Source organism: Myotis lucifugus, unplaced genomic scaffold (genome assembly GCF_000147115.1).
Source record: "Myotis lucifugus unplaced genomic scaffold, Myoluc2.0 scaffold_85, whole genome shotgun sequence".
NCBI classification, from domain to species: Eukaryota; Metazoa; Chordata; class Mammalia; order Chiroptera; family Vespertilionidae; genus Myotis; species Myotis lucifugus.
This window is the reverse complement of record NW_005871133.1, coordinates 1,563,412-1,587,247: the sequence shown is the minus strand read 5'-3', so window position 1 is coordinate 1,587,247 and position 23,836 is coordinate 1,563,412. Positions and strand designations below refer to the sequence as shown.

The window sequence follows — 23,836 nt, the reverse complement described above, 5'->3', positions numbered from 1 at the left end:
ATATATCCCTGGTGGTCAGTGCTGATTGGCCGGTTGGCTGGTCTCTTAGGCTTTTATATATATAGACTAGAGGCCCGGTGCACAAAAATTTGTGCACTTGGGGGGGGGGGCGGAGGGGGGTCCCCCAGCCCGGCCTGTGCCCTCTCCCAGTCTGGGACCCCTCGGGAGATAACGACCTGCTGGCTTAGGCCTGCTCCCGGGTGGCAGAGGGCACGCCCAATCCCTAGGTGCAGCCCCTGGTCAGGCTCAGAGCAGGGCCGATTGGGGAGTTGGGGTGCCGCCCCGTCATGCACAGAGCAGGGGGGATCGGGAGGTTGCGATGCCACCCCTAGTCACACTCAGGGTAGGGCCGATTGGGGGGTTGGGGCACCGCCCCCTGTCAAACTCAAGGCAGGGTCGATAGGGAAGTTATGGCGCCACCCCGTCATGCACAGAGCAGGGCCGATCAGGGGGTTGGGGCGTTGCCCCCTGTCATGCACAGAGCAGGGCCCATCAGGGGCGTTGGGGCTCCGTACCCTGTCACACACAGAGCAGGGCCGATGAGGGGGTTGAGGAGCTCCCCCTTGTCACTCACAGAGTAGGGCCGATAGGGGAGTTGGGGCACCGCCCCCTGTCACACACAGAGCCACAGGGCGATAGGGGAGTTGGGGCACCGCCCCCTGTCACACACAGAGCCACAGGGCGATCAGGGGGTTGGGGCGCCGCCCTCGTCACACACAGAGCCACAGGGCGATCAGGGGGTTGGGGAACTCCCCCCTATCAGGCACAGAGCAGGGCCGATCAGGGGGTTGGGGCGCCTTCCCCTGTCACGAACAGAGCAGGGTGGATAGGGAGGTTGTGGCCCCGCCCCCTGTCACACACAGAGCCGCAGGGCGATCAGGGGGTTTGGGCGCTGCCCCCTGTCACGCTGCTCCAGGGGCCAGGAGGCCTCGCGGCTCCGCTGATCCCAGTGCTGGGAGGCCTCACGGCTCCGCTTGACACCGGGGCAGTGAGACCTCACTGCTCAGCTGATCCCAGTGCTAGGAGGCCTCGCTGCTCCGCTGATCCCGGGTTTGGGAGGCCTCGAGGCTCCGTTGATCCCGGTGCTGGGAGGCATATTACCCTTTTACTATATAGGATAGAGGCCTGGTGCACGGGTGGGGGCAGGCTGGTTTGCCCTGAAGGGTGTCCTGGATCAGGGTGGGGGTTCTGCTTGGGTGCCTGGCCAGCCTGGATGAGGGGATGATGGCTGTTTGCAGCTGGTAACACCCCCTTCAGGGTGGGGGTCCCCACTGGGGTGCCTGGCCATTCTGGGTGAGGGGCTGAGGGCCGTTTTTAGGCTGGCGCGTGACTGAAGCTCCCAACCTCTCCTTTTGTTCTTTTTTTTTATTATTCTGGGATTTATTTACCTTCTATGGCTGTCACTGGAACTGAGAGCCGGCTTTAGCTCTAAGGCTCGGCTCCAGCTCTGAGACCTCGGCTGCTGAAAGCAGGTTTCTGGGCTTTGTTTACCTTCTGTATTTGAAACTTTGTTGCGACCCCAGCTCTGAGATCCCGGCTGACTGAAAGCAGGTTTCTGGGTTTTGTTTAGCTTCTATATTTGTAACACTGTTTCTTAGAGAGCAAGCTCAGAGCTGGGCTGTGGCAGGCGGGGAACGTTGGCTTCCTCCGTCACTGGAGCAAGCAAGCCTCCTGTTCACTTCAGTTGCCTGGCTGCCAGCCGCCATCTTGGCTGGCAGTTAATTTGCATATCTTGCTGATTAGCCAATGGGAAGGGTAGCGAAGATATGGTTAATTACCATGTTTCTCTATTATTAGATAGGATATATTTTTTTCCAGTGGTCAGATTATTATGACCACCTGATGTTTGTAGGCAAATTAGCTATAATTTCGCGCTGAAGTTGCTAGAGGGCCAGACCATTATAAATAGGGAAGCAGGTTGTTTACCACAATAGTAGAAGTGATTTTTCTCTGAAGATATGGGTAAACAATGCGATTTAACAGCCTTTGAACATGGGAGATTATACACACACACACACACACATATACACTGAGTGGCCAGATTATTATGACCACCTGACGTTTGTAGGCAAATTAACCGTACAGTGCATCGTATGGGAAATGGAAGCCGAAGGCCTGTTCGAACACCTTTGTTGACTGCAGTTACAAAGATAAAAAGTCTCCAATTTGCACAGGAACACAAGAATTAAACAGTCGAGCATTGGAAAAAAATCATGTGGTCCGATGAATCATGTTTCCAGTTGCATCAAGCAGATGGCAGAGTGAGAATTTGGCGGAAACAGCATGAAAGCATGCACCCCACATGCATGAGTACAACCTTTCAAGCTGGTGGGGGCAGTGTTATGGTTTGGGGCATGTTTTCCTGGCATGATTTGGGCCCTTTAATTCGTGTGGAACAACGTCTGAATAGCACAACATACCTAAGTATCATTGCTGATCAAGGTCATCCTATCATGTTGATGGAGTATCCCAGTGGTCGGCAAACTCATCAGTCAACAGAGCCAAATATCAACAGTACAACGATTGAAATTTCTTTTGAGAGCCAAATTTTTTAAACTTAAACTATATAGGTAGGTACATTGTTATTAACTTAATTAGGGTACTCCTAAGCTGGCCTTTGCTAAAAACGTCCTCAATCTGATTGAGGTACGTTCGCTGAGGTCGACCCCTTCCAACTCTCCCATCCACACTCGTCTTGTATACTTGTTTTGTCTATCTCCTTTCCTTCATCCTCTCTATATGTCCAAACCATCTCAACATACCTTTCTCAATCCTCGACACTACATCTTCTTTCACTCCACAACGTTCCCTAAAATTAACTTAATAAACTTTACTTAAAGTTTTAAGTCAACTTCGCACTGTACGTGCACGCCCGCACGTGGTATTTTGTGGAAGAGCCACACTCAAGGGGCCAAAGAGCCACATGTGGCTCGTGAGCCGCGGTTTGCCGACCACTGGCATATCCCAATGGAGATGGCTTCTTCCAACAAGACAAAGTGCTATGCCACGGTGCTCGTATTGTGCAGGAGTGGTTTCAAGAAGATGAGGGAGACTTTACCTTGCTTAGGTGGCCCCCACAATCACCATATCTCAATCCAATTGAGCATTTGTGGGACGAAGTTAAAAGAGCCATCAGGCAGCTGGTTCCACAACCATTAAATCTCACAGAACTGGACAGTGCTATTCATCAGGCATGGTGTCAGATTCCTCACATCACCTTTCAACATCTCGTGGAGTCAATGCCAAGAATTGCCGAAGTATTGAAAGCAAAAGGTGGCCCAATGAAGTACTGATGGGGTGGTCATAATAATCTGGCCACTTATGTTCAAATATATCTCACGTTCAAAGGCTGTTAAATAGCGTGGTTTACCCATATCTTCAGAAAAAAATCACTTCTACTGTCGTGGTAAGTGGTAAACAACCTGCTTCCCTATTTATAAAAGTCTGGCCCTCTAGCAACTTCAGTGCGAAATTATAGCTAATTTGCCTACAAAAATAATCTGGTCACTCAGTACACACACACACACACACACACACACACACACACACACACACATTAGAGGCCCGTTGCCCGAAAATTTGTGCAAGAGTAGGCCTTCCTTCCCTGGGCTGCTGGCACCGGCTTCCCTCTGGCACCCGGGACCAGGGCTTGCCTCCCTCTGGCCAGCCGCAGGCACCCGGGATCCCGGGCAGCTTCCTCTAGGCTGGGCCCAGGCTTTGTCAGGAAGTATGTCCAGAATGACGTTAGGAAGATGTCAGGTCTATCCGGTCTAATAAGCATATTACCCTTTTATTAGTGTGTGTGTGTGTGTGTGTGTGTGTGTGTGTATCTTGATTTCAGAGAGGAAGGGAGAGGGGGAGAGAGAAACATCAATGATAGAGAATCATGGATCAGCTGCATCCTGCATGCCCCCTAGTGGGGATTGGACTCGCAACCTGGGCATGTGCCCTTGACCAAAATTGAACTCGGGACCCTGCAGTCTGTATGCTGATGCTCTATCCACTAAGCCAAACCAGCCAGGGCACCACCAGTCACTTTTAGAACGTTATATTGCTTCTAGAAGAAACCCCGTGCCACCTTTCCCATCTAGCTGCCTGCCCCACCCAGCCATCTGCACACTGCTGTTTCAGACATTTCATGGGAATGGGACCATACACAATGGGCGTTTTGTGACCGCCTGCCTCACTTGGGTGTATACCTCGGAGTGGCGGGTTGCAGGGTCCTATGTGACTGATACTAATCATTTGAGGAGCGGCCACACCATTTCCATTCCAACAGCAGTGTGTGAGGGCTCGGATTTGTCCACATCCTCGCCAACACTTGCTCTCATGTAACTTTTGGTTCTAGCCTCCAAGGTGACCTCGGGGTCCCGCCGAAGCATTGCTCTCTAGAGCAACAATCTATGCTTCTCAATTCAGTTTTAAAAGTGGATGTTGTTTAAAATGTCTGCACAAACATGCCTATTGGTAAGTTCTTGCTGCTCAGGATCTGCTGTGACACAGCTTGCAAGGGCTAAGTCTGCTCCAGGCCAACCTCACCCCCCAGCTGCCTGGTCCTGTCTGGTACCTGGGGAGGGCACCAGCCAACCCTCTGCAGGGCTGTTCACAGACTGCGTTGGGCTTTGGGAGCCGAGGGAGGAAGAGCGAGGTTCAGGAGCAGCTTTGGGGCCGTGCCTGTCGCAGTGACTGTGCTGCTCCCTATAGGCTGAGGTGAACGGTATGTGGGGGGCACCTTCTCTGAATGAAGCCATGGGAGCCCAGGAGCTCCTGGGTGCCCGTCTGCAGGCTCCACTGTGCCCACTGTCCTGGCTTCTACGCTGCATGGCAAAGGTCCGATCAGCAAAAATGAAAACTTTAAAGAGGTGATGTGGGCTCCACCTCAGAGTGGCTCAGACATGGTTCACGGTCCCACGTGGGACTGCAGACACCCGTGGGGGTGGGCAGCGGCCACGCGGGCCCGGCATGGCCCTCTTCGTTGGGAGAGAAAGTCCACGGGGCTGAAGGCTCCCTCTTCAAACACTGATCGCTGGTCACAGTCTGGCCCCCAACTCCCATCCACAGGCCCTCCTCACGAAGTAAAGGGTGCCAGGTGAGGCCTCTTCCTGGCCATCCCCACAGACCTGTTGGTTCTCCTGAGTCTGTGGGGGCAGATTGTGGGGCTCCCCACTGGGCAGCACAGCCACAGCTGCAGCCCTGAGGCCAGGCTCTGGGCTCGGAGCTGGGGTCCCCAGTGCCACAGGCCCCTGATCAGCAGCACCCCTGATCCACAGCCCCCCTGATCTGCAGCTCCCTGATCCGCAGCCCCCTGTGCAGTGACTCTGGGCTCACTTTGAATGCGTCATTATTCCAGGCCCGAGGGTGTGCTGGCCGATAGGGGGCTGGCGGTGCTGGGAGCCTGCGGCTGCTCAAGTCCCTGCTGTTCGGTCGTGACCATTAAGGCGTCTGGGCTAATTTGCATATTTCTCTATTTTATATATATATAGATATATGGCTAATATTCAAAGTGTCCCCTTAGGAGTTTGACTGGGAGACTGAGAGTTTGATCGCTCATTATGATGTGAGCTGACCACCAGGGGGTGGTGTGGAATGAAGGAAGGCCCTGCCTGGCAGCCAGAAGGCCCCATCGGCCCTGATTGCTGGCCAGGCCTAGGGACCCTACCCGTGCACGAATTACGTGCACAAGGCCTCTAGTATAATAATAAATCATAATATGCTAACTAGACTTCCAGAATAAGTCGGGGCTGCGAGGGCCGAGGCAAGCCGCCACGGCTGTGAGGGCCGAGCCCCTTGCACGAATTTCATGTATTGGGCCTCTAATATCTATCTATCTATCTATCTATCTATCTATCTATATTTTTTTTTCCTTTTTTTGCAGCCATAGTCTAAATTATCACTGCTTAGTCAGTTATACTTATCAGTTTAATCTTTCCTAGTCTGGCATTTCTTGCAAACTATCATTCAGCCAGTGACTAAAAGAAGTGATATGTATCCTTAAAAGTTTCTATCTTAGAAATCTCAGAATTTGTATCAAGACTCAACTCTTTAAATGGTTGTAATGAGAACATAGTGAAGGAAAAGAAAATAAGATGTAAAATCATGAGCAAAAAAACCCCAAGGTTAATACAAATGAAATATTAGCTTGAACAATCTGTTTAGATTTTAAGACATAGGCTGAACCTCTTAAAGAAATTACTTTAATTAAGCAGGGTAATTTATTTGAAGGTATTTGATAAAACTGCTAAAGAAAAAAAAACTTCTGAGCAATGAATTTCTTGGAAGTCATGTAATGAAAGCTCATTGCCACATACTTCAGAATCTTAATGATATTAGAGTAGTAGTAATTTAGGTATAGGAGAAACTCTATTAAATTAAATTCTTCAATGAAATATAGTCAGTGGCACTTACACTTTCACAAGAAAGCACTGCTGAAGGTCCTTCTGAATAAAACATATTTCCCATAATATGTTATAGCCTACCTCTAAAGATAGGAGGTAGGTGGTATGCTTGCAAAATCATTAATGCAAAAGCCTCTTTGTCTTACCCGTTCATCTGCACTGCCTGTTGCATGATGGGAATAACTGATGAGACCAGGGATGGGCTGCTCACCATGTGCCATGATAACAGCAGGACTGGTGTAGAATGGATGCTTCTAATGCACAACACATAATAACTATGAATATAGTGACAAGAAAACATGAAACTATACAAGCAAAATGACTGGAAAGGAAAAAAGGTGAAAACAAATGGAACAATGAAATGTCAAATCAGCTTAGATTTCAAATGCTATAAGCTTTTTTCTTAAGATTGAAATTGGTGGTATTTTTTACTCTTTTAATTAAGAGTAAAAGAAAAAGAACATACATTGATTTTTAAATGTATATTATTCACCAATTAGTTCCAGCAAAACAAAACAAAATTCACATACATCTTAAATACTAGCCTTAAGTAAAAACTTAATGGATCATTAAATTGATCTGAAGATAGAATCATCTATCTTCAGTGAAAGGATCACCTGCTGGTTGTCTGAATGTACACTTCAAAAGGATCTCTATGATCCTTTCTATCTATATGTTGTCAAAAAACCCTCTCATGCAATCCTCATAGGCAAAATATCTGGATAATCCATAAAATGTTAGGAATTGCTTAAGATAGTAATTGGATTTTTACTCTTTATGCTCTCAATCAATGAACAATCATTATTCCCAGAAGTGATATTTTACTTTTTGAAGATTTTAAAGCACACTGGGTAAAGCATACTAGGTATGGATAATAATGTAAATGATGTTCTGTGACTTAAAATGACTAAATTTATTCAAGTACCTCATGGTACCCTACTCCCTGCATTTCCCCAAAAGAGTTTTTAATATGTTGGTACTGTCCTAATAATATTACTTTATTAGATTAAAAATGCAAATACCTTATATCCATTTCCTGCCTACACCACTATGGTAATCTGTCATTTATTTAAATAACTGTTTAGTTAATTGCTGAAAACACTTACATTAAAATATCTTTATTAACCTTTTTAACTAATCTCTTGAATCATCTAACAGTGGTTCTCAACCTTCCTAATGCCGCGACCCTTTAATACAGTTCCTCATGTTGTGGTGACCCCCAACCATAAAATTATTTTCGTTGCTACTTCATAACTGTAATTTTGCTACTGTTATGAATTGTAATGTAAATATCTGATATGCAGGATGTATTTTCATTGTTCGTGACCCACAGGTTGAGAACCACTGAATTATTGTTCCTTTAAGAAATTGTGAATATTTGATTTTTTGAATATGTGAACATTATATATTTATTATTACACAAAAATGACATCTCCAAAAAGTTCTTCAATGTCACATTGTTTATTACATTGTTTATCATTGCAGCTTTTACTTCACTAGGTAACAGCAGTATCTTGAATGCCTCAGAACTCAGAACAAGCTTCAAGGCTTTCAAGAACTCTACATTATGGAGGAAAAAGCGGCGTCATGAGTATCTCTGTTCTTTTAAAGAATGTAGTAAAGAGGTTTTAAACTTACGGAATGATGAGATGAGAAGAGGGATGAAATCAGTACATTTACCTGTGGGTCCTTTAGATTGCTGGGTCTCTCTCAGAAAGCTTACCTTGGCAGCAATGGCTGCTGCAGTTATATGTGATGAAGAACTATCTTCTGTTGAAGCAACACCACTGTCTTTCTTCTCTTCTTCCTCTTCTTCACATTGAACCCCTTTGTCTTCTGTCTGTTTATGGGGGCTAGTTGTGGGAGGAGGAGAAAGAGGAGGTGGTGGGGAAGGTAAATCTTCAAGTTCATCATGCACTTCCTTTACTTTTACAATGGCATCACGTAAAAGGTCAATGGCATGAGGTAGAGCTGGCAGTATGAACTGAAAGCATTCCTGTATGCAAGAGAAAGAAAAAAATGAAGATGAAGTACTTTTATAGGCATAAAAAATGGTAGCAATCAAACTTATTTGTGATTTTTGGATTTGCATTTCTTTTCATCAGTCTTAAGAATGAATCATATTTAAAGCATTATTGTTGTAATATGAAAAAGGAAGTAAGCATGTTGTATATTACAGTATTCTTTGAGGAACTACAGTACTATATAAGCACACAATATTTTTTTGACCAAAAATGTTTATACAACTTTGGGGTTCAAGGATATATTATGGGAAAAGAAAAAAAACAGTTATTACCTCTCTAATTAGAGCAGAGCATTAGAACTAACAAACCACTTGAGGACTGAGCTATTTTATCCAGAGATCTAAAGTTCTGACTACCATCATAAAGTACAGCTAGTCAACATTAGATATAACTTTGTACAAAACACTGCATTAAAGTCAATACAGTCTCCTGCTCAGCTGCACACTATTACCTATAATGTATCATCAAAAAGAGAATAGGTGAGAATGTTAACCTTAGAACATTGGGTCATATATGTTTGGGGAATGTGTTGGGGCAGAGGTCTTTCTCTTTTATATTTAAAGTAACTTACCTTAAAATGTAAGATGTAAAAAAAGTATCTTGAATTTATGGAGGGTTACTGAAATACATGAAAGCATGCCCAATATTTTGATTTCTTTTTGCATAGCTCAATCACTTTACTGATAAAGATTGGATAGTAAAGGATTTAACCTTAACCAAAGAGAGGTTTGGCCTTTACTTTCAAATTTTGAGAGGTGATCTCTAGTGCCTTGGAATTTCATGCATGATAGAAATGTATTTGTTTGCTTGGGGGCTTTAGCTACTGGACAGCCTAACACTGATTTATTATGAGGGCTCCAGGAAACATTATTAGTTTTGCCTCTGGAAGGAACTAGAGAGTAAAATCACCAGTCTTCCCTCTGGAAAAGACTAGGCTAAATGTCAGCTTTGCAGGAAATATGTGATCAAGTCCCAATAAAAACTCTGGACACCATAGGCAAAAAGCCAGGGTACCTTGCTAGCAATAGTCTGTCTGTATCGTCTCATATTATGGAGAGTAGTTTAAGAGGATAACCAGAATTCCTCATTTGGTACCTCTCTTAGACTCTGCCCTTTCTGCTTCTTCCCTTGGCTGATTTCAATCCATATTCTTTCCATGTAATATAACATATAACTGTGAGTATAACAGCTTTCAGTGAGTTCTATGAGTCCTATTGAATTATTAAAACTGAGGGTGGTTTTAGAAATCCCTTGAATTGCAACTGGTGTCAGAAATGAGGGCAGTCTTGTAGTTGGCTAACTTTTGCAGTTGGCCAAAACTCCTTACAATTGGTATTAGAAGTGGGATTTGCTAGAAAGAGTGTGATGCATGAAACATGTGATCTGGGAGGAGGAAGGAAGAGAGGGTAAAGAATGATGAGTCTTTAAAGCCTGAATGAACACAAAGTCACTCACAGAAAGGAAATGCAGCTGTGCTGCAATTAGTTATTGAAGATTAAAGTTAGCAATGGAATTTCGAAATGAAAGATCCAACTCCTAAGGAGCTGTGTTACTGGATGGATAAATAAATGTAAAATAACAAGAAACAAGGTACATATATAGTCCCTCGGTTACTGATATCTGTGCTAGCTAAAATTAATATAAGGGAGAATGTTGGAGTGGATCCTGAGGCTGAGCCAAGCTGAGATTTTGGCTTGTCCAATATATAGTTGCTAACCTCAGAGCTGCTTCCGAAGGAAAAAAGTTAGGTTAAAGCAATAAACAGTGAATAAAGTTAGATTAATTCATAAGAGAATAGGACTTGTCCTAGCAGGATAGAATTGGAGAATATCATGCTAATTAAAATAAATCAGACAGAAAAAGTGAAGAATCATATGATTTCACTCATATGTGGGATATAAAACTGAAAGCAACACATGAACAAACAAAACAAATAAAATCTCATAGACACAGACAACAGTATGGTAATTACCAGAGGGAATCAGGGTTAAGAGGGTAGTAAAGGGTAAAGGGGGTCCAATATATGGTGACGGAAGAGATTCGACTGTGGGTGGTGGGCACACAAAATGCAATAATAGATGTATCATAGAATTGTACACTTAAAACCTATATAATGTTATTAACCATTGTTACCCCAATAAATTCAATTGAATAAAAAAAAAATGGCTGAATAAAGTGAGCACTGATGGGGGCAAAACAAAGGTCTTAATGTAGCATTGTTGTGGGTTGAGCACAGATAGGAGCAGTTGCTTGTCTCATGATAGGAGTGTCTTTGATTTCCTGGTGACTATGGCACTGCACCATCTAACAATGTAGTTTAATATGAGGGCTTTGGTCCTAAACAAATCTCTATTGAGAGGTCCTAAACAAATCTCTATTTACTTTAGTTTAGAAATATTTAAAAAGCGAGAAGACAAAGATGACTAAGAAAACTCACCTTGAATCACCTAACGTGATGGATGATCCCATAATCTAGTCAAGATAAGGCCTGACAAAAGGGTCTGGATCCCTTCGCCCAGTGTAGGCCTAGAAATCCAAGGCCATATGCACATAAATTGGTCAAATGGTCAGAAAATGGAGAAGAGATTTTGGGGGGACTTCTTGACATGGGAGTACCATGTACTGTGATTCTAAAACTTGTTAAGGTCCTAATTGGGGAATAATATTAAGTTGAGAGGGTATAGGAGTGCAATAGGGATTAAGGTGAAAGTTTGGATGAAAATAGCATGTTTGTACAGTGAACTTTATGTGAAGTGGTGAGTCTCCTTTACCTGAATGTATTATGGGAATGGATATTGTGTTTGGAGAATTCTTCCCCTATCTAGTATTGTATGACAGAAGGCATGTAAACCCACTCTTACATCTAATATAGATTGGATGTGCTAAGTGAAAATCAAAAGATTGTCTGAGCCCACACAGTTCATTAATTTGCTGTACAATAGCTTTGTGTAGAGTGCAAACTAGGACTTATGGCAAAACCTATGAGAGCTACCCAGCAACAACTGCTGAGATTTTGGTCCAGAAAATCTGTATTTGAGGAAACAATTACTAGCTTATTATTGAACTTTAATTGAAACTTCCCTTATTACTAAATGACATAGAATAATATAATCTTGAAACCTGAAATATCCATAATGTCTTAGGTAAGGTCAGAGAAATGTTCTAATGGGGGAGGCAATGCCTAGGAGAGTTCCATAATAAAATGGAAATGGTGGATATAGGATCATGCTACCAGGAGAATGCAAGGAGGTACTCACGAGCAGGTAGCCTCTTTTCACCTAGGGCCGACTTCGGAAGCACCTGAGGAGCTGCTGGATCCTATGGCCACTTAGGCCACTTGGGCGGTGCCCTATAAACAGCTTTCTATTGATCAACAAAGAGCTGCTTGGTTTATGGATGGCAATTCCAAGGTGAAGGGACAGCATCCTGTTTGGAAGGCCGCCACTCTGATTGAAGAAGGTAAAAACAAATCAGCTCGATGGGCTGAACTGCATGATTTTTGGCCCTATATTTGGGTTTTAATTGAATCATGTGAAGTGTCTAATGGCCTGGCCATATGGTCAGGCAGAAGGACAATGGAAAACTGGTCTACTAAAGGGATTCCTGTATGGGGCATAGCCCCATGAAAATCACCCTGGCAATGCAAGGGGTATATTAAAGTAAGATATGTTAATGCCCATCAAAAGAACCCCCTTCCAGAATTGGAAACTGATTGAACTGGTGAGCAGGTATTGATGTGCCTTCTTGATATGGCCACCTGGACCCATGAGATGAGTGAACATTAGGGGGCTGCAAGATGGGATGAATGTAGATATATTTGTCTTGCACTTTCTGAGACACACAATGCCAACAAGGACTGTTCTGTCTGCTAACAAGAGAGACAGAGACGGCACAGGGCTATACAGCAGATTCCACGGGGAAAGGTCTTTCACATAGATGGCAAGTTGGCCTGATGCCAGTAGTCTCTGGAGGCTACAAATTTGTCCTAACAGGAATAGACACTTACTCTAAATTGGGCTTTGCTTACCCAGTGGTAGATACAAATGCTCAGTGTACTATGAAAGGCCCAGAGCAGAAGATAGTATATCAATGACCATTATACCAAGGAACACACTTTCATCTAGAGCAATGATTTGATAGAAAATTGGAATGGACAATGAAACACTTGTCTCAAAGGGGAGGAGATAAAGACATGAAGGGCTGGCTTACTTATACACCTTCATTGGTGTGTGATCATACTCAACATGAGGGAGTCCAAGGGATGGTGCCCATTAGACAGATTCCTCTACTTTTCTGGGGAAGAGAGGGTTGGGGGAAGATGCTCTTATGACATACTTTTTACTTTAGGACATTACTTTTTTCCCCCATGTCACCTCAATTTTCCCCCCTATCAGATGTAGTGGTCCTAAACCAGGACTGCAACTGTGAGTGCCTACTAGTTCTGTATGTAAGTAATCCTACCTTATATGAAAGGAAATGAACTGGGTGGGAGGCACTTGCTAAACAGGTATTACTGGTGGCAATCTGGATCACATACTGGCCAAACTAATTGTCTCATCAAAGATTTTCAAAGGAAAAGTTTGGGTATAATGGAGAGAAGAAATGGTACCTAAAGGTAAATGAGTGAATAAATGGTTTATGCAATGAGGGCAATCCAATATATTGGTGTATCAAAAGAGGTTTAGAACAAGAGATGATGTTGTTTCTTAGCTCAGTTGTAACAGATGCCAGAAAGGGAAAAGCCATATGTTGTTGAGACTACTGCTTTTGGAACATGACAAACCTTAAATCTGAGTAGCATCATTCTGGGAGGCATTGTTGTCATATGATATGATGATGGACAAGGGTAACTTTATTGTATGTGCAGGAATTCAACTATGTGCCAATATCTTCTGACTTTTATTTTTCACATTATATTTACTACTATACTGTGATATGTTATAATACTGGCACTTTAGTAAGATTATAAAACTGGTTATATGTACTGAGAAACAGAGTTAAAGCCTCCTCAAAATTGTAATACCAATGGAAAATGACTGACCTGAGCAACAGAGCTAATTTCTATGGTAAATAGTTCTATGTGAATATATCATAAACTACAAATAGTAGTTAAAGGTAAAAAATCAGTAAATTAGTACATAAAATATGAAAATGTATGTAATGGCTATAGAGGATGGATTAGCTATTTCTTGAAATCTACCCCAGTCCCACACTGGCTTCTCCAAATCTTAGGCATATTCACACTTTTATTGTTTTTGTGTCTATAATAAAAATGCTATAGTCAATATAGATATCCAGTCAAACAAATACAATCATTTAGCTTTCATATAGCCTTGGCCAAAGGCTAGGGAGTAGTTTGTCTAATAATGAATTAACTTTATTCAAAGAGAGTCTGGTTTTTGCCCTCAGTAACTGATAAGTGATAGGAGTGTCTTTGTACTGGGAAAGTACAAAGACACCAGACAGTCTAACAGTGTGATTTATTATGGGGCTTTGGGCAATGTGCTAACAGTTTTACTTCTGGAAAGTGTTGGACATTAAAGGTATCAGCCCAACTTCTGGGAAGGGCTAGAGACTAAAAGTCAGCCATATGAGCAGTATTTGATGAGCCCTAGTAAAACTTTGGACACCAAAAGCTTGGATCTTCCCTGATTGGCAATGCTCCCTGTGTTGCTACACATTGATGCCAGGAGATTTTAATGCATTTATAACTCCACAGGGAGAGGATAACAGACGTTCCTACTTGGTAACTCTCCTGTACTCTGTCTAATGCACTTCTTCCCTTGGTGGATTTTAACCTGCATCCTTTCCCTGCAATAAGCCATAATTGTGGGTATACCTCTTGAGTGAGTTCTGTAAGTCTTTTTAATGAATTATTGAAGCTGAGAGTGGTTTTGGAAATGTACTGAATCGCAATTGGTGTCAGAAGTGAGGGTAGTCTTGTGGAGTGCTCCAACTCTTCAGTTGGCTAAATTTCACAGCTGGCCAAAACTTTGTACACTAAACCATATAATTCTCAAGAACATTAAATCATATAATTCTCAAGGTTTCTTACCTGAGATCCCTTCTTGCTACCTGGCAAGTTAATTATGAGAGTTTTCCCTCTGATTCCACATACAGGCCTAAAAGGAAAGATAAACTGGATGAATACTAAATGGTAACGAAAAGCTGGTTTAAATATATTAAACAACAAGAATCAATCACTGTTCTTTACATGAGAACAATTGTTTTAGAAATATAATTGTTGTGGCTAGAGATTCACCAATTGGTATACAAATTGGGAAATCTGGCTGAGATTTTTACAATAATGGTCAGTGTGGTGGATGGGAAAAAAGCACTGAACATGGAATCAGAATAAATTAAAGCCACTTTAAAGAAATAATGGTCAAATTATCTTTCTCTAACTTCAGGTTCTTGATAACTCATACGGTTATAAGATTTTAAGGAGACAGTGTATCAAAATACTTAACATAATATTTAACTTTAAAAATGTAACACATAAGGTGCTCAAGAGCTAAATGAGGCATTTGAGTTCTTCTTAGGAAGTCATTAAGTTTTAAAGTAAAATAAGGTGTCTAGTAAATGAATGGCAGTGGGGAGTTTGGAGAGCTCAGTTGTTAACAGATCCATTGATAAAGAGTCAATTTAAAGTAAAAGGTCTTTCATAGGTCACTGTCAATTTCCAAGCCACTTTAAGCTAAGTGGTTATATAAGAAACATAAACACTAGAAAAGGACTGGAAGACTGAGATAAAAATTGAAGGCCTGGATTTCATATGAGAATTGTAATCATGCTCTGGCAACATCTCATGGTCATTATTTGAAAACAAAAGTATTGATTAGTCTATTCCTAAAATTGTGCAGCTAATGTTTAAAAGTCATATAAGAATATTTTCCCAAAACTTCTATGATAGAGTTTATTCTTTAACTACTCTCACTCTCTGAAATAACCTAAAATTATCTCCTATTTTGTTTTTTTACTTTCCTATTCACAAAGAGTTTATAGCTATTTATTTAAAACTTTCCATATTCTTTTGTTTTCAATTGTAATATAATTGACAAATAACATTGTATTAGTTTTAGGTGTAGAACATAATGATTTGATATATGTACTGCAAAATAATTGTCACAATAAATTTAGTTAACATCCATCACTTCAGTTACAGTTTTTCTTCTTGTGATGAGAACTCTTACAATTTACTGTCTTGGAAACTTTCAAACATACAATACAGGGTTATTAACTACTGTACATTACACCTCCAGAATCATATATATATATCAATCAAAGGCTAATATGCAAAGTGTCCCCGCAGTTCAACCAGGAGTTCTATCATATGCTATGACAACTTGCACTGACCATCAGGAGGTGGCATAGAATGAAGGCAGGCCCTGGCTGGCAGCCAGCAGCAGGGGAAGGGAGGCCCCGGCTAGCAGCCAGAAGGCCCCGATTGGCCCTGATTGCTGGTCAGGCCTAGTGACCCTATTTTGTGCACCGGGCCTCTAGTTTATTTATAAGTGGAAGTTCTTACCTTTTAAACACCGTTGCCCATTTTACCCACTCCTCAATCCTGCCTCTGGCAACCATCAATCTGTTCTCTATGTCATGGGTCTGCTTATTTTTAGATTCCACATATGAACTTATATAGTATTTTTTCCCCCTCTGATTTCACTTAGTAAATGCACTCAAGGTCCATCCATGTTGTTGCAAGTGACAGGATTTCCTTTTTTTGTGTATGTGTGTGGCTGAATATTTCATTGCACATATATATGTTCTTCCCCAGGATAGGAAATTTTTAGTCATGATTTCTTCAAAAACTATGTATATATTTTTTCTTTATTCATTCATCAATTGATGGAATCCTAGGTTCTTTCTATCTTTTTTGTGATTATAAACAATGATCCAATGAACATGGGGGTGCAGGTATCTTTTTGAGACAGTGACTATCATTTCCTTTGGATAAATAACCAGAAGTAGAATAGCTGGATCAGATGGTACTTCTACTTTTAATTTCTGATGAACCTCCTTACTCTTTTCATAGTAGATTAACCAATTTACATTCTCACCAACATTGTACAAGAATTCTCTTTTCTCCACATCCTCTTATCTCCTGTATTTTGATAATGGACATTCTAACAAGTGTGAGATGATAACTCATTGTCCTTTGGTTTTACGTGTTCCTGATGATTAGTGATATCGATTGACCACTTTTCACGTACCCGTTGGCTATCTAGATGTCTTCTTTGCAAAAATGTATATTCGATTATCCTCTGCTCATGTTTAAATTAGATTATTTGGTTTTTCGATTGAGTTATATGACTTCTATATATAATTTGGATATTAACCTCTTATCAGATATATTATTTGCAAATATTTTCTCCCATACTGTAAGTTGCCTTTTCATTTGGTTGACGGTTTCCTCTGCTGTACAGAAAGTTTTCAGTTTTATGTTGCCCCACTTGCTGATTTTTGCTTTTGTTGCCTTTTTTTGAAGTCAATTCCAGAAAAGCACTGCCAAGAATAATGTTCAGGAGCTTACTCCCTATGTTTTCTTCTAAGAGATTTATGGCTTCAGATATTACATTCAAGTCTTTAATCCATCTTCAGCTTCAGGTATTACATTAAAGTCTTTAATTCATATTAGTTGATTTTTGTGTATGGTGTAAGACAGGGGTCATATTTTGCTCTTTTGGATGTGGCTATATAGTCTTTCCAACACCATTTATTGAAGAGACTACCCTTTCCCCATGGTATATTCTTGGTTCCTTTGTTATAAATTAATAGACCATACATATGTGGGTTTATTTACAGATTCTCTATTTTGTTCCACCTATCTGTGTATCTGGTTTTATGCCAATACCATACTGTCTTGATTACTAAAGCTTTGTAATATACCTTGAAATCAGGAAGTGATTTTTCATTTTTCTAAAGATGCTTTGCTATTAGGGTCTTTTATGGTTCCATTAGGATTATCCTATTTTCATGAAAAAATGCCACTGAAATTCTGATAAGGATTGCAATGAATGTGCAGATTTTAACAATATTAATTCTTCCAATCCATGAGCACACAATATCTTTCTATATTAGACTTCAATTTCTTTCATCAATGTCTTATAATTTTCAGTGTACAGATCTTTCACTTCCTTGGTTAAATTCATTCCTAGGTAGCCTATTCTTTTGATGCAATTATATATGGGATTGCATTTTTTAAATTTCTCTTTCTGATAGTTCATTATTACTGTATAGAAATGCAACTAATTTTTATATATTGACTAGAGGCCCGATGCATGAAATTCATACAAGAGTAGGCCTTCCCTCCACCAGCTGACAGCATCGGCTTCCCTCTGGCACCCGAGACCCAGGCTTCCCTTGCAGCCCTAGCTTCATCTGGAAGGTCGTCAGGTCTAATTAGCATATAATGCTTTTATTATTATAGACTTTGTATCCTGCAACTTTATTGATTGAATTTATTCATTCTAATTTTTTTTTGTGTGTGAAGTCTTTATGGTTTACCATATATAATATGCCATTTACAAATAGAAGCAATTTTACTTCTTCCTTTCTATTTTGGGTGGCATTTTTTCCCCTTTTATTTGCATAATTGCTCTGGCTAAGACTTCCTGTACTATCTTGAATAAAAGTGGCAAGACTAGTTGTCCTTGTCTTGTTCCTGATATTAGAGGAAAAGTTTTCAGTTTTTCACCACTGAGTATGTTGTTAGCTACAGATCTGTCATATATGACTTTTCTTATGTTGAGATACATTTCTTCTATATTCACTTTGTTAAGTTTCCATTATGAATGAATGTTAACTTAGGTCAAATGCATTTTCTGCATCTATTGAGATGATCATATGATATTTGTTATTTTGTTAAAATGGTCTATCATATTGATGAATTAGTGGCTATTAAACCATCCTTGCATCCCTGGAATAACCAGTTCATCATAATGTATTATTCTCTTAATGCAGTGGTTCTCAACCTTCTGGCCCTTTAAATACAGTTCTTCATGTTGTGACCCAACCATTATTTTCGTTGCTACTTCATAACTGTAATGTTGCTACTGTTATGAATCGTAATGTAAATATCTGATATGGAGGATGGTCTTAGGCGACCCCTGTAAAAGGGTCATTCTACCGCCAAAGGGGTCATGACCCACAGGTTGAGAACCGCTGTCTTAATGCAATGTTGTAGTCAGTTGGCTAATATTTTGTTGAGAATTTTTGCATCTATGTTCATCAGGTCTATTAGCCTATAATTTTGTTTTCCTGTACTGTATTTGATTGGTTTTCATATCAGGGTAATGTTGGCCTTGTAAATGATTGGGGAAGTGTTCGCTCCTCTTCTATTTTTGGGAGAATTTGTTTTACTTTTGAGAAGGAATTGTATTAATTCTTCTTTAAATATTTGGTGGAATTATCCAGTGAAACCATCTGGTCCTGCACTTTGTTTTTTAAGAGGTTTTAGGTTTACTAACTCAATCTCCTTACTAATAATTGGTCTGTTCACGTGTTCTACTTTTAAATTCTAAATTGAACTATATATTTACCTTTACTAGAGAAATTTATACTTTCATATAGTTTTCCTGTTACTGATTAGTACCCTTTGTTTCAGCTTAAAGAAGTCCCTCTAACATTTCTTGTAAGGCCTGTCTAGTTACGCTGAATTCCTTCAACTTTTTCTTGTCTTATATACTCTTCTTATCTCCTTTAATTCTGAAGGACAATTTTGTTGGGTAGAGTATATTGGTTGAAAAGCTCTTTATTTCTTTCAGCACTTTAAATATATCATGCCACTCCCTTCTGGCCTACAAAGGTTTTTGTTTTAATCTTCACCTGAGAATATGTTTTCATTAAATTTTTTAGACCAAAAAGAAGGATGAGAGGGAGAGGGAGAGGGAGAAGGAGAGAAAAACACTGATTGGTTGCATCCTGTAAGCACCCTAACCGAGGATCAAAGATCAAACCTGTAACCTAGGAATATGCTCTGACTGGGACTCAAACCCACAACCTTTCTGGGGTACAGGATGATGCTCCAACGAACTGACCCACCTGGCCAGGATGAAAGTTTTTGCTGAAAAATCTATTAATAATCTTATGGGAGTTTCCTTATATATAAGCGAAAAAATGTATAAACACCTTAATAGCTGATTCTATTACATTTTTTATTTAAAAAAAATATATATTTTATTGATTTTTTACAGAGAGGAAGGGAGAGGGATAGAGAGTTAGAAACATCGATGAGAGAGAAACATCGATCAGCTGCCTCTTGCACACCCCCTCCTGGGGATGTGCCCGCAACCAAGGTACATGCCCTTGACTGGAATCGATCCTAGGACCCTTCAGTCCGCAGGCCAACGCTCTATCCACTGAGCCAAACCGGTTAGGGCAATTCTATTACATTTTTTAAAATGAAACTTTAATAAACACTGTCTTTATAATTATGTAAAGTGTATACACATTTTTTGGGGTACCCTATAGTTGTTCTCTTGCTGCTATTAATAATCCCTCTTTAATATTTGATAATTTAATTTGAATGTGTCTTTGTGTGGGTCTCTTTAGATTTTTCTTATTTGGACATCTGTGGGCTTCCTGGATCTGAATATCTGTTTCCTTCCCCAGGTTAAGGACATTTTCAGCCACGGTTTCTTCAAATAAATTTCCTGGCCCTTTTTCTTTCTTCTCTCCTTCTGGGATCCTTATAATGTGAATATTAATCTACTTGATGTTGTCATGTGAGTCCCTTAAGCTATCTTTACCATTTTTCTTTTTCCTTTCACTCCTCTGATGGATGAATTTCATTGCCTTGTCTTCAAGTTTGCTGATCCTCTCTTCTGTTTCATCTAGTGTGGTTGAACCCCTCTACTGTATTTTTTCAGTTCATTTATTGTATTCTTCAGATCTGTGGTTTTTGTTTGGCACTTTATTATATTTTCTCTTTGTTGATATTCTCACATTGTTCATACATTGTTCTCCTGACCTTGATGAGAACAATGTATTCTGAATTCTTTATCAGGCAAATCACTATTTTCCATTTCATTAAGGTCTTTTCCTGAGGTTTTGATATACTATGCATACAAAATTGGATTAATACATGCCTCTGGGATTCTTGTAAGTTCATCCCATCCATGATAATATAATTTATTTTCTAAGTATCATGGCCATGAATTTATCCTTACTAACAATAATGTTGTGTCTATAGTTTTAAAAGTTTATCATGTGTTATGGAACACAGAATCTATTTTCCAAGAATCCTATCTAATAATAGACAAACATGGTAATTGACCGTACCTTCGCTACGCCTCCCATGGGCTAATCAGCATGATATGCAAATTAACTGCCAACAAAGATGGCGGCTAATTTGCATACTGCAGGCAGGGCGGGACAGCGTGAGCTGCCAGGGCACCACCAACCAGGGCAGCCCCAGAAGACCCAGAAGCCTGGACCCAGAAGCCCCAGCAGCCAGTCTTGCCTTGTGGCCCGGGAACCGCCCATCGGCGGGTCCTGGGCGGCAAGGCAATGCCTGCCCCCAGAAGCCCCAGCTACTTTAAAAATAGAACGATCTCCTTTTGAACCGATCTGTTTAGATTCAGGATTAGTAAAACAGTATGGAACTAATGAAATACAGTGATAAGAATTAGGAAGTGCGATACTGATGGTTCTGGGCATGTGAAGGGTGAGGGACAGAAGGGTACACAAGGTCTTCCCTTCAGTTCTGCTGGAGAGATGAGCTCCCAGGGCCCGAGCTGCTCCATGCCCAGAGGAGGTGGGTGTGGTCAGTGGCTCTGTTTCAGAACTTCCTGCCAAGCAGAGACCTTACCCGACCCACAGGAACCTTTTTACTCCAGAAAACAGAAACAGCCAGTTCCCAATGGGCATGGGAAAACTAGTGTCCCCTCCTGTGCACGGCGTCCTGATGGGGTGACAGGGGAGATGGACGAGGGGGGCAGTGCACAGTTGTTAGGCAGCTGGAGTGGGAGTGGAAAGGCCATGATGTCCACGGTCCTGGCTGTGCCCACAGCCTGGGCTGCTCCTCCAGGCCCTGGCTGAGGGATTAGGGCTGATTCTCTTGGGAAGGGAATAGTCCATGGGTGGAAGATTTACAGGCTCAGGCTGGGCCGTGTGTTAGTTTGGGGCAAATCCCTCTGCATTCCTGCTGTCAAGCCCTCAAAGGAATGAGGCAGAGGCACCCCTCACCCTCAAGACCCCTTCGTGGACATTTTAGCATCTACATGATTTTTAATCCCTTCAGGGAGACTTTCTATCCTGCAGTCCCATCCCACCCCACTGTTGCTGTTTGTCTGCCAGCTGGGCCAAGCATCAAGAGGAAGGGGGGTTTATACTCACTGAAAGACTACTGATCCTACCGGGAAACCAACCTGTTTACTGTACTGTTGTAAATATCATACCCTTTATATCCTGTATATTGGCTTCCTTTAAATAAAGTGAAAAGTTTTAGAAAAAAAAAAAAAGGCAAGGCAGGGTGGGACCCAGAAGACCCAGAAGCCGCCTGATATGGTAGTAACTCTATCAGTAAGCACTCTGAAAGTCAGTGGCATAAATGCACCAATTAAAGGACAGATTATGAGGGTGAATCAAAAACAAAACCCACTTTAAATATAAAGACACATATAGATTAAAAGTAAATGAATTAAGCTGCTGCCTGTTTTGCTTAGTGATTAGAGCATTAGCCCGTGGACTGAAGGGTCCCAGGTTTGATTCCAGTCAAGGGAATGTACCTCAGTTGCTGGCTTGATCCCCAGTCCCTATCAAAGCATGTGCAGGAGGAAACCAATCAATGTGTGTCTCCTTTTCCCTTCACTCTCTCTAAAATTCAATGGAAAAATATCCTTGGGTGAAGATTAACAAAGTAAATGGATTAAGTAACATTAAAGAGATTAATAAGAAAAATATATTCCAATTTTGTTAGTTGTATAATGGTTTAGTTTAAATTATTAACACCTAAGAAATAGGGTGAAGGGTACATATAATATGCTGTAGTATTTCATAGTTTTTTTTACATGTATGAGATTATTTCAAATTAAAATATTAAAAAATTAAAAATTAATAAAATATTAATTGAAATGTATCTGCATTACATGAAAAATCCCCTAATTGCTTCTAGCATAATTTATTAAATTGTGCTAAAATTTACGAGGGTTCAATTAAAAAATATCTTAATTCTAAATGATATAATAGAAAATATATAATAGTGCAGTTATAAGCACTTATCTGAAAATAAAATTTAAAGAAGTGAATTTAAAGAAGGGATTAGCCAAAGAAAATATATGCACAACCCATGGACACAGACCACAGTATGGTGATAGCCAGAGAGAAGTGGGGGGCAAGAGCTGGGTAGAGGGGGCAAAAGGGGGAAAATAGGGACATCCTATATAATAATAATAAAAGGCTAATATGCACATTGACTGAATGGCAGAATGGCTGGTTGCTATGATGCGCACTGGCCACTGGGGGCAGATGCTCAATGCAGGAGCTGCCCCGTGGTGGTCAGTGCACTTCCATATGGGGAGTGCCACTCAGCCAGAAGCTGGCTCATGGCTGGCCAGCGCAATGGTGGTGGCAGGAGTCTCTCCCACCTCCGTGGCAGCACTAAGAATGTCCAACTAACGGTTTAGACCCGATCCCTTGGGGGCCTAAGCCTTTAGTCGGACATCCCCCGAGGGCTCCTTGGCTGCCAGAAGGATATCTGACTGCAAGCTTAGGCCTGATCCCCCGGGGAGTGGGCCTAAGTCGACAGGTGGACATCCCCCAAGGGGTCCTGGACTGTGAATGGGCACAGGCCGGGCTGAGGGACTCGCACTCCCCCCCGGCCCCCCGAGTGCACAAATTTTTGTGCACTGGGCCTCTAGTCCTATCTAATAATAGACAAAGATTGAAATTGACTGTACCTTCTCTACGCCTCCCATCGGCTAATCAGCAAGATATGCAAATTAACCGCCAACGAAGATGGCGGTTAATTTGCATACATAGGCACGAAGTGGAGGAGCGAAGACTGAGGGCTGTGAGGGCGGCTCTGGCCGGAGCGGCACCGGTTTTCCTCCGGCACCCGGGACCCAGGCCTATTGCACGAATCTTTTCGTGCAACAGGCCTCTAGTATAACTATATTTTCTAAGAATGTTCCAGCATATTATTTTCTAATATAAAGCAGACATAATTTTTATTGTTTTACAAGGTACATTAAATAATTTTACTCATATATTTACCACTGTCTTATTCTCTTTTCCTTCTTGAATTCTCAACTCTTCATTTGAGATAAAATTTCATTGGCAAGAAGGATATCCTTTAAATTCTTTAAGTGCGGTTGTTTGGGTAATAAAATCACCAATTTCTATAAGTAGGAAAATGGCATTTCTTCCCTCCTTCATTCCTGAATGACAACTTACTGGATGTGTAATTCTTGG

General features: G+C 41.3%; 1 protein-coding gene across 3 annotated transcripts in view; it reads right to left on the bottom strand.

Annotated features, from left to right (window-relative positions):
• Positions 1-23,836, bottom strand: part of GPHN (gephyrin) — a 414,574-nt gene that overhangs the window by 161,694 nt on the left and 229,044 nt on the right. For all 3 annotated transcript variants that reach the window (XM_006090985.3, XM_006090983.3, XM_023755821.1), the window contains 3 exons: positions 14,475-14,541; positions 8,119-8,391; positions 6,542-6,649 (listed from right to left, as the gene is read on the bottom strand). In XM_006090985.3, coding sequence (XP_006091047.1) covers positions 6,542-6,649; positions 8,119-8,391; positions 14,475-14,541 — 448 coding nt within the window. The remainder of the gene's footprint in view (positions 1-6,541; positions 6,650-8,118; positions 8,392-14,474; positions 14,542-23,836) is intronic.